General features: G+C 34.0%; 1 protein-coding gene across 1 annotated transcript in view; it reads left to right on the top strand.

Moving 5' to 3' along the window:
• Positions 1 to 15,836, top strand: part of Zbtb10 (zinc finger and BTB domain containing 10) — a 37,090-nt gene that overhangs the window by 7,793 nt on the left and 13,461 nt on the right. Inside the window, exon 2 of the mRNA XM_027953211.2 lies at positions 3,976 to 4,864. Within this exon, the coding sequence (XP_027809012.1) occupies positions 3,976 to 4,864 (889 nt within the window). The remainder of the gene's footprint in view (positions 1 to 3,975; positions 4,865 to 15,836) is intronic.

Raw genomic sequence — 15,836 nt, 5'->3', positions numbered from 1 at the left:
CTTCATCTTTCAGGGATCTAATTCTTTTATAAATCTGAGGAAAATGATGAACATTTACCCCTGGAAAAAATGTGCATATTTGCATAAGTGGATGAGCGGGGCACCTTGAAGTTTTTGGATGGATCTAGAATTCTGGGGATTCTGTTGACCATTTTAGGATTTTTTTTTTTCCTCATGCTGTCTCATTTGCTTAGAATCTACTTCACCCTCTTATTCACTCTTCTTTGAGTGTGCTAAGATCTCCTTTCTTCTCAAAAAACATTGCAATACCTATAAAAAAAAAACTGGAATAGAAGACCTTGGCTCTGCTCTTATAACATCTATTTATTTTCTTCAGTACCTAAAGGTTCTCTCTACTAATACTAACTTAAAGTTTGAAACTAAATTATTTTGTTTCTAAGCATAGGCTTTGACTAAAAGTAGGTAATCTGTTAATGATTATTAAATGAATGAGTAAAGTAGGATTTTTTTTAAGCTTTTAAGAGCTTTTTCCTCTAAGTGTTAATTTTATTTGTTAGCATCCTGTGGAAATAAAGATAAGTTAAAATTTAAGTGGACATTTCTCTAAACTTTGGAAGAACTGATCCTAAGGTCTTATCCAGTTTAAAATTAATGATTTTACTTGAGCATTTTCACAGATTAAATTTAAGACTTCATATTTAGGTCTGGATGTCCATTTCTTTAAAGTCTTCTTGTTTAGATCGTTCTACACTTGAAGAGACCAGTTGTGCAGATATTTAAACTTCATCTTTATATTTAAAAATTATCTGCGATACCTAATGCCACCAAAATATCATGTGGAAATAGAATATTGAAGAAACCAAAGAGAGCAATACCTGGAGTTTTTAAGAATCTACTGTAAGATTGTGTTACTAGTACTAAGAATATTTTAACTTTTATTTGGTTCAGCAAATAATATTGGCAGTTTATTTTATTATGTGCATATTTAGCTGTATTGCTCAAATTCCTTAAATAATAATCTCCTTGGAGAGTACATATACTCTTGACTTGGAAACAGTTCATTTTGAAGGGCATATTTAAAAGTTGTTTGAAACACAGCATAGTCCTTTAATAATTAGTGAAAAGAAATTGCTGGTTTTGCTTGTAAAAGTAGGGAAATGTTAATATTTTTGTACAGTAGTATAAGAAAAATAGCAGTTGCATAGTGTTTGATATGTCAAAATAGAATGGGCAAATATTTGGTACATAAGCTTTTGACTGGGTTATTTTTAAAAAATTAGAACATTGTGGTGTGATGAAGGCAGAGACTCTTATACAAATTGATGGGACCCATCCAGAAAATACAGGACATGTTGACTATAACCTAGGAGATGGTTACAATTAGACATAACCACTTCCCAAAGGGCTTCCAACTGCTTGTTATTTAAACATTAAGTGGTACTTGATTTGTAAATGTTAATTTGCTGCTTCCACAAACACTTTATGGATGTGCTGCCAAATTTTTATTCAGTGTTTAAAATTTTTGTTTCTTTCAAATATTGATGCTTTTTTTGAAATATCTATTAGAACTTTGAACCAAATGAGCTTGCTGACTAGGTACAGCATGTATAATAAAGTTTAGTGTCAGGCTTACACTAAAAGAAGATTCCTATTCATGTTCAGAATTTTCTATAAAGAGCATAGACAAATTAATAAAATTTCATTCAAATAGTCTCAAAGGGGAGATTAAGTAAACAGTATGAGGCTTTATTGAAAATTATGCTGTAATTGTAATGATTATAGGCATTTTAGTATTGTCTTAGTTCTTTATATTCATGAGCACTAAATATTTTCATTACCATTTGCTTAATGTTTTGATATTTTACACCATACTAGTTTATATATATGATCTAAGTAAAGCAACCCCTTGGAGCTTGTGTGTATGTATGAGGCTGTTGGTTTGATCCTCAACATCACCAAAAATAAACAAAAAAACCCTGTAACTTCACTTCTTCCCTCATCTGCCCAAAAAAATGAAAAATTTGGAAGTTTGCTCATGAATGGATTTGTTTTGATTTATTATTTATTTTTACAGAGGATTGAGTGGGTAGGAGAGAGAAATAGCTAATTGAGAGCATGGAACATTTTGGTATGATGTAGGGGGACATGGGGAGAGGGGAGATTTGCTGTGGTAGAATGGCATTATGCACCTGAGACATGAAGAGGGGTTAGGGAGACTGCTAAAAGTCAAGTGAAAATGAAAAGAAATTCTCTACTCTGATTGCTTCATTTTGTAGCAGTCTTATAGTACTAGCTCCATTATCCCTATGGAACATTGAAGTGTTCTGGAATTCTAATATTTTGTTTCTTTTGGTTGGCCACCCAACCCTGGAAATAGCACAGAAATTCTCAAATGGGCTATGTTTTAGTTTCAGAGAATTGCTATTATTTTGTGTATAGCTTCCTTTGACCAGGATTCAGACATAAAGCTATACGTTTGCCACACCTGCAGTTGGGTTAAATGAAGTTTGTTTTTTGTTTTTGTTTTTGGTATGAGGAATTGAACCCATGGGTGCTTTATCATTTAGCTGCATTTCTAGTCCTTTTTATTATTTATTTTTGAGGCAGGGTCTCCTGAAATTGGTAAGGCTAACCTTGTATTCTTCCTCAGCTTCCTTGATAAATGGAGTTTTGTGATTAAGAATCAACCATTTAGAATAATGTTTCTAAGAATTCTTTTGCAGTCCTATCTTCCTTACTACTGCTTCCTCTCTTCAGGTCCTTTTTGGACCTGTATTTTTCCATGTTTTTCTCTATTCTCATAAAATAGATTTTGTGTGTGTATGTGTGTGTGTAGCTTCATTTATTGTGCACTTAATTTTAGCACTTAAAAATTTTTAGCACTCAAGGTCAGCCTTTTCAGTCATCCTTATTCTCCACCACCCGGGATTGAACCAGGGGTGCCTAACCACTGAGCAACATATCCAGCCTGTCCTTTTTATTTTTTGAGACTGGGTCCATAGGTTACTTAGAGCCTCCCTAAGTTGCTGAGGCTGGCTTGGAACTTGGTATCCTCTTGCCTCAGCCTCCTGAGCTGTTGGGATTATAGGCATGCACCATTATGCTCAGCTTCTGTCATCCTTTCTACTAGAAATGTCTTAGCAGTTTTTCTCTTGGGAAAAAAATGATTAGTTATTTAGCAAAGTTTAATAACTGCAAAGCACTATGTAGGATTATAGGGATATTATAGTTCTGCTTGAAGGAAGTTTACCAGCCTAGTCATTGAATGAAGAAAGTCATAAGGTTGTTAAAACTAATATTTGTAGTTCTGCTTTGTTATTTAAGAAGACAACTCAGGGATAGTGACTTTTCCAAGAACACATGATTAATAACTAGAGTACAAATAGCATTCTGAAATTAGATCATATTTTATAATGAACCACACAATTTTGATTATTGTATAGGAATTCACCTAGAGCAATGCAAAATTGAACAGTAGTGAATACCTATAAGATTGATAAGCAAAATTATAAGATTTTTAAATTCAGAAATGTTAACTTATGCAGTTTATAGTTTTATGACCTTAGGTGATATGTCCGTTGTATTATAACTTCGATATTTTATGTTTTGTCATAGAGGAGATTGCTGCTTTCCTGTTAAGAGATTAAGCAAACTATTTTGATTTCCATAAATGAAAGTTTCTTAAGAAAATAATTGCTGTTTTGATTTTAATTTTAAATAATTCTCAAATCATGTCTTTATTTTATATTTGAAAAGAAAAATCAATGAAATCTTGCTTATCCTGTCAGATATGTTCCATTTATCTTTTAATAGCAATGGGTTGCACCATACTATTCACTCCATTCCTTTCAATATTTGGGATGATGATCATTTTATTCTCAAGGCATGATGATTACAACATTGTTTGATTAGTACATTTTAAAAACTTACATTGGTAATGAAAATGTTTTCCTTGTGTTAAGGACTTTAAAATGTAAATAAAATGTAATATTAATGTTTTTTATTCAATTACAGGAATCAGAAATTCCATCAGAGGAGGGGTACTGTGACTTTAATAGTAGGCCAAATGAGAACTCTTATTGTTATCAACTTCTTCGACAACTAGATGAACAGAGAAAGAAAGACATTCTTTGTGATGTCAGCATTGTGGTGAGCGGGAAAATCTTTAAAGCTCATAAGAACATCCTGGTTGCAGGCAGCCGTTTCTTTAAGACTTTATATTGCGTTTCAAACAAAGAAAGCCCTAACCAAAACAATACTACCCATTTAGATATTGCTGCAGTTCAAGGTTTTTCAGTCATCTTGGACTTCTTGTATTCTGGTAACCTGGTGCTCACAAGCCAAAATGCCATTGAAGTGATGACAGTGGCCAGCTACCTTCAAATGAGTGAAGTTGTTCAAACTTGCCGAAATTTCATTAAAGATGCCTTAAATATAAGCATTAAATCAGAAGCTCCGGAGTCTGTAGTTGTGGACTACAATAACAGAAAACCAGTTAATAGAGATGGTCTGTCTTCACGGGATCAAAAAATTGCCAGCTTTTGGGCAACACGGAATCTTACCAATTTGGCAAGTAATATAAAAATTGAAAATGATGGTTGTAATGTCGACGAGGGCCAAATAGAAAACTACCAAATGAATGACAGTAATTGGGTCCAGGATGGTTCTCCTGAATTGGCTGAAAATGAATCTCAAGGTCAAACAAAAGTATTTATTTGGAATAACATGGTCTCCCAGGGAATTCAAGACACTGGCAAAACAAGGAGGAAAAACCAAACTACAAAGAGATTTATTTATAATATACCACCTAATAATGAAACAAATTTAGAAGATTGCTCAGCGATGCAGCCACCTGTTGCCTATCCAGAAGAAAATAAGACCCTAATCATTAAGGAGGAACCAGGTAAATATTGTATATACAAAGATAAATCAGTTTTCAATCTAATGGGCTATAATCTTGAAGCATATTTTTAATTGAAATTTTATTATAAAAATAATAGTACTCAATGAATGTCTGTAATAGAGTAAGGGAGAAATCATTCAAACGTAAAAATTTTTGGTTTATTTTTGTCTTTTCTCAAACATGTATATGTGAGTTTCTCAAAAGTTGGTATTAATAACCAGGCATTACATACACAGATGCTCCTTGATTTAAGATGAAGTTATAGCTTCATGAACTAAGAAAAAAAACTACCAGGTCATATAAACATGCTATATACTTAGCACCCTGAACATCATAGCTTAGCTTAGCCTACCTTAAATATGCTCAGAACACTTAGGTTACAGTTGGGCAAACTTATCTAACACAAAGCCTATTTTATAATAAATGCTAAGTACTAAGAGTGAAAAAGAATGGTTGTGTGGGTGCACTTGTACACCATAAGTTGGGAATTTTTAAGCTGAACTATCTTAAATTGGGGACTGTCTGTATTATTAAGGAATGTGAACTCTGTGTGCACTTCTTTGACTTTTCTCATCTTTAACCTCTGTAGTAATTATTTTATTAGTACTAGAAAAGATAGTCTTTTTCATTATATACAATCATGGTGTCATTTTGGAACCTTTTGTTTTTTGGCAGTACCAGGGCCTTGTACACACACTACAAGTGTTCTACCACGGTATACAGTACATATTCCAGTTCTTTTTATTTTATTTTTAGACAGATATAGCTAAGTGGTTGCCTACACAGGTTTCCAACTTGTGATCATTTGCCTCAGCCTCCTGAGTAGCTGGGAGTAAGGCATGTGCCACCATGCCTGGCTCATTCTGGAACATTTGTAAGACCTAGTTAACACTTTGTCTTTTTTATATTTAATTTTTTTTTGTACTACGGGTTGGACCCAGAAGCATTTACAACTGAACCACATCCCTAACCCTTTTTATTTTTTGTTTTGAGACAGAGTCTCACTAAATACTGAGGCTGGCCTCAAACTTGGATCCTCCTGCCTCACCCTCCCAAGTTGCTGGGATTACAGGTGTGTGCCCCTGTGCCCAGCTGTATTTAAAAATATTTATTTTATACAATTTAAATAATTATGAAATTATTCTAACTTCTGTTTGTTTTTTGGTACCAGGGGCACTTAACCACTATACCACAACCCCAGCTCTTTATATTTTATTTAGAGAGACAGGGTCTTGCTGAGTTGCTTCGGGCCTTGATAAATTACTGAAGCTGTCTTCGAACTCAAAATCCTCCTGCCTCAGTCTCCTGAGCTGCTGAGATTATAGGCATGCACTACTGTGCCCAACTAAATTATTCTAATTTGTTTAGAGCTACTGTTCTGTTTTCATTACAGATTTTATATATCCAATTACACCATCTAATTTTCTTTCTCCTTTGCATTAGTTAGAAGAGAGGCCACTGAAAACCTTTTCTTCAGTATATTCTTAAAAGAATGTATGCGAGAATCTTAGCATATCACCTTGATGATGGGGATTTCTTATAGAATGAGAAGGAAGACCACTGTTATGAGTATGAATAGAAAGAGTAGAAATTTTTATCTTTAGTTTAATCTGGCTGTGCCTAATTTTATTTGAAGAAGGAGCTCAGTGAGTTTGAGGTTTCTTCCTACACATACCTCTTAGGCTTGTGCACTACTATCAAGTGCTTGTATCTGAGAACATTGTGACTATTCATTGACTGATTTTTACATGATGATGGTCATCTGATGGAATACTTTCTTATTTGGTACTAGGGTTTGAACCCAAAAGTGCACTGAGCCACATCCCCAGCCTGTTTTATTTTTTTAGTTTGAGACAGGGTCTCACTAAGTAGCTAGAGCTTTGCTAATTTTTGAGACTGACCTTGAATTTGCAATCCTCCTGCTTCAGCCTCCCAAGCCATTGGAGAGTACAGGCATGAGCCCCTGCACCTGGCTGAGGATGGAATACTTTCTATTAAAAAGAATTATTATTTTATCTCCCAGGGGTCAAAATGCCATAGTAAACCTGTGAAATGGGTTTTTCTTAATTCTTGGATGTGGACTATTTTTTTGGTAGAAATTTTAGTTATGTGAAAATTAGTATATATGTTAGTGAATAGTATTTGCTATTGTTTTTTTCTAGTACTTTATATCAAGTTTTTAGAAATAAGATCCCTGAGGCTTCTTTGTTAAATAAAATATTAAGGGTACTTTGTTTGGACTTAATGGGACCTTATAATATTTTAAAACACATGCATGTATACATATATATACTTGAGCCCTTGCAAATATGTGCAATGCATTTCCTTTAAAGAATAAGCTGTTCTTTTGAGTAATAGTTGATTGATGGCAAAACTATATGATTGGACTTATTTAAAGAAAAGCACAAATACTGAATCCCAATGCATACTTTCAAAAATAGGAATACTATTAGCAATTGTTACCTAGCTTCTTCTCACTATCCTTGTATAGGATTAAGATTAGTTCTATACTAAATTTAGGATTATGTCTTGTTTTGTTTTCCTAGAAATTGAAGCCAGGGATGGTTAACTATAGAGTCACATCCCCTTCCCTTTTTTATATTTTAATTTAAAGACAGGGACTTGATGCTTAGGGTCTTGCTAAACAGCTTAGGGCCTCACTAAATTGCTGAGGCTAGCTCTGAACTCGAGATCCTCCTGCCTCAGCCTCCTGAGATGCTTAGGTTACATACACTACTATGCCCAGCAGGTTTGTTTTAAACTAGCTGCTATTAGTCAACCATGTCTTCAGTTTTAATTCTTACCATCTTATAAAAGATAATTTTATTCTTATGTCATTGATAGAACTTTGTATCTGCACTTAAACTTACAAATTTGTTTGTATTAGCAATGTGCTACCTTCCAATCATTTGAACTTACTAGTGCTTCTAAATTGACCATTATTCCTCTTTTAAGTTCAAGAGGTGATTCTGCTGTGAGTCAAGGTTGAGATCTGCTGAGACAGTGAAAAGGAGCCCAAAATGAGTCAGGTGTATTGGGCTTGAAAGTCAGCTTTGCCATTTATACATTATGTTACCATGATCAACTTAAGTTAGTTGTTCTCACTGTTGTCCTCTTCCTTTAAAAATGGTGCTTATTTTATAGGGTTATTATGATAATTAAATGACAACTATAAAATCACAAGAACTATTATGGTCACCTCAATCTCTTAAAATTGGGAAAGAAGTTGTATGTTTTCCTATGTTGTGTGCTTTCTACTAAATGCTAGGTAGGTGGTTTTATAGCTTCAGTCGTTGTGTTTGAATACTTTATGATTACCTTCCTAATCAGCCTATTTGAGTATAGGGTGATTGTGATTAGGAAGTCCTCTAAAATGTAGCCAAAGTTTGCTTCTCCCTAACTTCTTAATTCTGCCATTTTTCAGTGTGTAATTTGAACCCAACCTCTAATCCCTGTAATCTGCCAGATAAACCCCCAAATGTTAGACATTTTAAAAATTCCCCAGAAGTCCTAGGCCAAGTTCTATTCCTCCCACCTTGTGAATACAGGAAATTGACTTAGGTTTCCAGGAAAGTTCTGACCAATGTAGAGCACAGTGGATCTGTATTTACCATAGTTAAGGCTTTTCCCAAGGTCATTTCTATTAGTAAAAATAGAGGCAGGTGTCATATTTAGGACCATCTCACATTAAAACCTTGTTATTAACCAGTGAAGTGATAGATCCCTTGCCTTTTAAAATAATTGGTCCCTTTTAACTTTAAAACATTGTTATGAACACCCCCCCACACACACCATTGGTTATGGTTTAAATAAATGCTTTTAAATGAATTTAAAGTTCTACTGAAAACATCTGAAAAATCGTAGTGAATTATTCAGTCTATAAACAAAGCATGACACAAGTGGGTTTGTGGTACCTTGGGGAGGAACTGAGACTTTCTTAGGGCCTTAAGTCTTTTAGTTAGTTTGTAAGCCATAGCTCTAATAACAGTGTCATCTTCTTGATATATAATCTTGAAGCTGCTATTTGCATGCCTCATCAAGATTAAGATAAGGTGTACCAGAAGCTACCAGGGATCTTATTCAGATTTTTTTTTTTTTTTAAAGAAGAAGAAGCTAGAATATGTTTTGTAATTCACTACTGAGATTCACATATACGTGAACTCAGGAAGATTAGAAACTTCTCTTTTATTAGGTTGTGGAATATTTGTCAGCAAAAACTAAAATCTGGGTAATCAAATGGGGGGAAAGACGGACTGGAGTGATAGCTCAGTGGTAGAGCACTTGCCCAGCATATGTGAGGCAATCCTCAGCACCACATAAAAATAAATAAATAAAATAAAGGCATTGTGTCTGTCTACAATTAAAAAAATTTAAAAAGCGGGGGGGGGGGGGGAGAGATTGTTAGTGAATCTAATAATGTAAAAATTTCAAATATTTGTCTTTTTGATTTGCAACAGAAAACATTATATTTTAGCCAAATAAAGTAGATAAAAATCTACAATTAGAAATTAATTTGTGGAAATGAATGCTTGAATTGTTTTACCAAGTATATTCATGCAAGTAGTTGTATATAATCAGAGTAAATTAGGTGTTAATCCCATTTTTGATCTTGATGCCTAGTATGTAATTCGGTTTTCTAGGTCTAGATTTTTGTATTTATACCAGTCATACTGTGAGTTTCCACCTATTGTAAATAATTATACTCTGTAGGGTGCTGACACACCTCATTTTGAATAAAGATTTTTGAAACGACAGAAGCAAATTAGCTAAGTATAAGTAAATATTAGCAAAAAAGTTAAATGAATGCTAGTCCTGGTAAAGGTATGATAGCCCTTAAGTTTTTAATGGATTCTAAGACACTAAACATCCTTTCTCAAAAGGAAGAGGTATAACAGTTTTTCATGATGACAAACTTTCTTAGAACTGACTTCTGAAAGGAATTTCTCCATTGGGGTTTTAGAAAGTTGACACCAAAAGTAGGACAGTTTCGTCAAGTGTTTTCTAGTAAGTGCACCAATAGATTTATTTTTTAAAAAATATTTTTTAGTTGTAGTTGGACACAATACTTTCATTTCACCTACTCATTTTTATGTGGTGCTGAGGTTCAAACCTAGGGCCGCACACGTGTGAGGCAAGCACTCAACCCCAGCCCCACCAGTAGATTTATTTATATACAGTAATTGACTTTTATTTTTGACAGAAGTTGATATAGTTCCACATAGAGGGTTGATTCCTCCATCAATGCCATATAGGAATTCAAATATAAGGCAGTTTTACTTGATCAAAAGGTAATAGAGTTATTTTAAGTCTGAAAGTTCCTCTCTCTCACTCACCAGACTTCTAATGAGAAATATTTGAAATTTTTACGTCATTAGATTCACTAATGACATAGTTTCAAGCATTTATAGCTAAGTTGTTGGGGTGGGCGCTGAATTTGTGGTCCTCCCGTGTCAGCATCCCTGAGTCTCTGGGATTACAGATGTTTTTGACCACTCCCAGCATAAACCATCTGATTTGACACCTCCCACTATCCTGACTGTCAAATAAATTTAGTGTACAAACTACTTTAAATATGGTTAAAAATATATGTGGAATTTGGCTTTGGTCAATGAAGTGGGTTTAGGGTGAGTTCTGCCACTAACTAGTTTGAGTGTATCTCAAACAACATATGTATTGGGAAAGAAGTAGTAAAATTAATACTTCATAGTTCTGAAATCAAAGGCTTCTAAGCTTTTTCTTATTCATTTTGGCAATAAAACCTAGTTACTTAGGTATTTTTAAATGTATTTTCTTAAATGTTAATATTCTTGTTTTATTGCATAAATATAAATGTTTTGGTTACAGGATGCTACCCATGTGACCCCACTGGGCTCTTGTAGTTATCACTTTTACAAAAAGTGGAAAAGCTTTGTATTCTCTATTTTTACTTGGAGGTTTTCATATATAGTAGATTTATGGACCTGAATCCACTTTTTTCCTCAGGATAATCCAGATGTTCAGGTAAACCGTTCAGGTATCCTTTTTGTATGGACTAAGTTGTAAAAGATGAGCTACAAGTCAAATGTTAAACTACTTTTCATTGGAAACTTATTGAAAGTTTGAAGACCTATTGCTCCTTTTTAAAAAGAAATGTCCAGTAGTTATTGGGCTATAAGATATTCTAAATAAGAATCTTCAATATTTAATTTTAAAAAGGGTAATGGTGATAGTAATAGTAGAAATAATTTGCCATCTTTTTTCTCGTCTACTTTTATTCTGTTTCCTATTGCTTTTCTTTCCTGAATGCCTCTTTTGGCCTAAGAGATGGCTTTATTGGTAATCATGGCTCATAAATTTGAAATCCCAAGACTGAATCTGGGAGCTGAAGAAGACTTATATGAATCAGTTATAAGAGCTTTTTTTTTTTTTTTTTTTAAAGAGAGAGAATTTTTTAATATTTGTTTTTTAGTTTTTGGCGGACACAGCATCTTTGTATGTGGTGCTGAGGATCGAACCCAGGCCACACGCATGCTTGGCGAGCGCGCTACCACTTGAGCCACATCCCCAGCCCAGTTATAAGAGCATTTTTGTGACTTAAATTGTCTAACCTTTATAAATGTCAATTCCTGAGGGTTTTATAATTTTTGGCTTTAATACAGTAAGGTAATTAGATAAAAATTTTATTCTCAGCTTTACTCTTCAAAAAAAAATGTATGTTATAACCAAATATTAGTTTCCTGGGAAATTCCAAAATATCTTTTTAGGTCATAAGAAATTTGAAAACAAACTTTTTTTATTTTTTATTTTTTTAATTCTAAGAAACTAGGGCCAGATAATGTCAAGATTGAAGAGTCTCTTACCTGGAACTAATTCACAACAGTGTGGTTATGGGGTAGATATATGTCTGGTGCAGCTGATCATGGTGGGCTACATGTTTGTGATTCTAAGGAGGCTGAGGCAGGAGGATTGCAATTTGAGGCAAGCCTGAGCAACTTGACCCTGTCTCAAAATAAAAATAACACAAAGAGGCAGGGAGAGGTGTTGGAGATGTAGCAGTGGTGGAGTTATCACATAGCATGTGTGAGGCCCTGGGTTTGATCCACAGCATCACAAAATAAAGTCATTAAATAAAAATAAAAGGGCTGGGGAATGTGGCTTTGGGGGTAGAGTGCCCAAAGGTTTATTCAGTTCCTAGTTCTATACGGAAAGGTGGCATGGAAAAAGAAGAAATCTGGTATAGTGTGAAAATGTTAAAATAAGATTTAGAATTATGGCAAAGAGTGCATTCGGAGGCCCCTAGCTGCTTAAGAGTTGGAGAAAGCCTCACAGAGAAAACTTTAATGGATCTTGTATTGCATAGGAGTTTGCCAGGCAAAAGAACAGAAGGAGGACTATAGGAACCTGAGAAATTATCTTGTATGCCGTGTTAATAAATTATAAATTTTGTTTTACAGATTGAGATAGGAATTTTGTTTGTGTTGCTAGGATTAAACCCAGGGCCTCTTGCATACTAGGAAAGCATTCTTCAGTTGACATGTATCCCCAGCAATGATGAAAGGATCTGTTTATATTTGCATTTAAGACTGAAATTTTGAAGAGAATTGTTCATGAATTTGGGTAGTGTGTGGGAAGACCTGTTAGGGACAATTTGTGGTAGAAACAAGTCTTTTTGAGTAATACAAAGGAGAAACTCGGTGCTATAGGAACTGTCAAGGGTGATGTATATAATATGTATATATAAGTATATACATATCCATTTGCAGCTGAATTTCTTGAAAGGAGAAAAAATGAAGAGAAATCTATACCTTTTTATGAATAAATAAGTTCTGAATCTTGTCTGCAGAGAACTTGGTTTCTGATGTATATTTATATGAAAATGAAAGTTTACTAGATCACAGTGAGACTCTTTAAAAAAAGAGTTTTTATACAATGGAGTTCAGCTTTATCTAAAACTTTCATTTCTGATTTCTTCTTATATCTCGTTCTTTTCAATAGTATTTTTGTTCTAAGAAAATCTGGATTAGTTTGCATGTGTGCAATATTGAATGCTGAGAACCAGAAGCAAATGGTCAGGCAGACCTTCTTTCCATTCCCAGTCTTATTTAATTTAGCACTATAGGCAGGTGCTGTACCATTTGCTTCCCAGATTAGGAAGGGTTGCTAGCCCACTCTGGTCCAATGGTCCACAGTAGGCAAGGATGCCTACTGTGACCACAGCCACCAAGATTAACCTCACTTAATAATGGTACTTTGCTTTATTGCATTTCATATAATTATTTACTTAGTATTTTCATTTGCTAATATCACTTTTTGTTGCAACTCTGTGATGTAGGTAAATATTGCTACTGTTTTCTTTGTGAAGGAAAGTTATATAAACATGTTTTGGTAGGCTGAAATTTATAGGTCTTCTATTTCCCTCTTGTTCTATTTTCATTGCTTGTTAGTCACATTTTTAAACCCATAAATATGAAACAATTTTTTAATAATTATAATACTTGCATAATTGGAAATATAAAATATTTGAATTCTGAAGAGGAGGTTGAACAAAAAGATGATTGTAAAGAACAATGATAACCAATAGCTTGACACCCTTAAGATTTTGGGATGGTTTTGTTACTTAACTACAGGGAAGGCACTCAAAGTGAATGCTGTTAACATAACCACTAACAAAGCTATTTGAATATACTTTTCAGTCTCATTCCCAGGTTTTTGTTTTTTTTTTTTTTTTTGGATTCCCTGCTGTGTTCTAGGCCCCAAGACTTGATACTTCTAATAAACCAGAAGCAGTGTAATGAAGTTAATTAATGGTAGAGCTCTGCTACCAACTTGTTACTTGACCTCATTTGGTTTTGGTGTCCTCATTAGTAAAGTAGAAGATAGAATTTTTATTTTCTAATACCAGGAATTGAATACAGGGGTGCTTAACTACTGAGCCACATCCCCAGTTTTATTTTGAAACAGGGTCTTACTAAATTGCTTAGGACCTTGCTAAGTTGCTGAGGCTAGCTTTAAACTTATCTTGACTCAACCTCCCTAGTCACTAGGATTACAGGTGTGCACCACGTGTGCCCAGTAGAAGATAAAATATCCTTAATATTAAATATACATAATGAAATTTAAATGAGATGCTATATGTAAAGACTGCATTTCTTACATACTGCTGAATGTAAAAAAAATGTTTTTATTTAGGGGGGCTGCTGTTATCTATCCACTGGGGAAAGACTCTCTTTTACTCTGACAAAAACAGAAGAAATTACACTCAGTTTATTTATTTTTTTTTTTTATATTTATTTTTAGTATTTGGCGGACACAACATCTTTGTTTGTATGTGGTGCTGAGGATCGAACCCGGGCCACACGCATGCCAGGCGAGCGCGCTACCGCTTCACTCAGTTTATTTAACTCTGGTCATTTGGATATTACATTCCATACATATACCTGCTCCCAATCTGAAAATAACTGGCAACATGTGATGAAAGTAATGTTTTTTTGTTTAATATTTTGTTTTTTGTAGTTGGACACAATACCTTTTTTTTAATGTGGTGTTGAGGGCCTTGCAGGTGCTAGAGAGTGCTCTACTGCTGAGCCACAACTCCAGCCCTGAAATTAATGTTTTAATAAATCTTCAGAAAATCTCTGTTTCCAAAGAAACATTGGCCTTTAAAAACTAAGTTAAATAAAGTGAAGCATTTCTATAGCAGGGTTTTTAATATTCTAAAACCTCACATATTTGAGTTTATTTTGTAATTCTGTAATTTTGAAGAAAAAAGTGATGACTGAGAGTTACTGTCATGCTTCCTAATGAAACTTCTTATTCCTGTGTCAAAGGAATCATTGGTTTCCTGACTTTGAACCCACTTGTGTCGGCATTACTAGTAATAATTTGCTTGATGCTTTGGCTGGTTTTAAGTTACAACAGGCATCTGATATATTGATTCCTAAAGTCAAGCACCCCTGTTGACAAAGGCTTATCAACTTGTAAGAGCTCACCTATTTTTGAGATTTGTTTTTGATGTCAAGTAGTTGAAACTATTTCAAAAGATATAATTGAATATCTGTAGTATTTGTATTGTTTTATTTTTGAAAGGGAATTTTGTACATAGGAAGACTACATTTGCTGAGGAGTTTTATATTTACTTTCCTTGTAGGATTAAAGAACACAAATCCTACTACTTTAGGATAGGAGATTTAAAAAATGCCTCTGTTAAGTAGTAGTTGAAGAAAAGCCTCAGCAAATCACTATAGTGTTACATGAATAGAAGCACCCTGTATTTAAACTCCCTGACAGAATTGTAGTAAGAAATGGCCTCTGAACATACTTTAGAATAATGAGTTTCTCCCCCAAAGATTGAGAAATGTAATAGTTTGGATAATGATTTAAATTTTGTTTTTTAATTAGTGAAATACATTTAACTTTGTAGAAAAACTAAGCCACTAAATTTCCATTAAATATTTTGAGCTTATGGATATGTTTCAATGTAATTACAGACCAAGAAGTTGAGAAATTATTCAAGGTACTGTTAAACGAACTTATTTTATCAATGCAATTTGCAAAAGACAGGATGTTGAAGTCAATATTTGGTATTTTTGAAGGTCTTTTATTTGCCATGCATTGTGATAAATACTGGGGAAATAAACCTAAGCGGTATCCCTGCTCTTAAGGAGTATGGAAAGCAGTCTGTATTTATTATTTCTGCATTCCACATGAACTACTTATTCATTCTTCTGACTTCCAACCCATTTATTCTAGGTAATAATCTTGCATTATACCTTACAGAAAAAATAGATGCTAATAGTCTTGAAAAAATATCCTTAAGTTATACAGCTTCATACCTGTCTCTCTCTCTCTCTCTCTCTCTCTCTCTCTATATATATATATATACGTGTGTGTGTGTGTGTGTGTGTCTTGATATTTTCTACTTTCAAGTACCCACGCAGGATTGTGCTTCTGGATCCCAGACTTCTTAGGAATCTTACACAATTAATAATTTCTT

This window comes from Marmota flaviventris, chromosome 15 (assembly GCF_047511675.1).
Source record: "Marmota flaviventris isolate mMarFla1 chromosome 15, mMarFla1.hap1, whole genome shotgun sequence".
NCBI lineage: Eukaryota > Metazoa > Chordata > Mammalia > Rodentia > Sciuridae > Marmota > Marmota flaviventris.
This window is presented reverse-complemented; position numbering and strand designations above follow the sequence as displayed.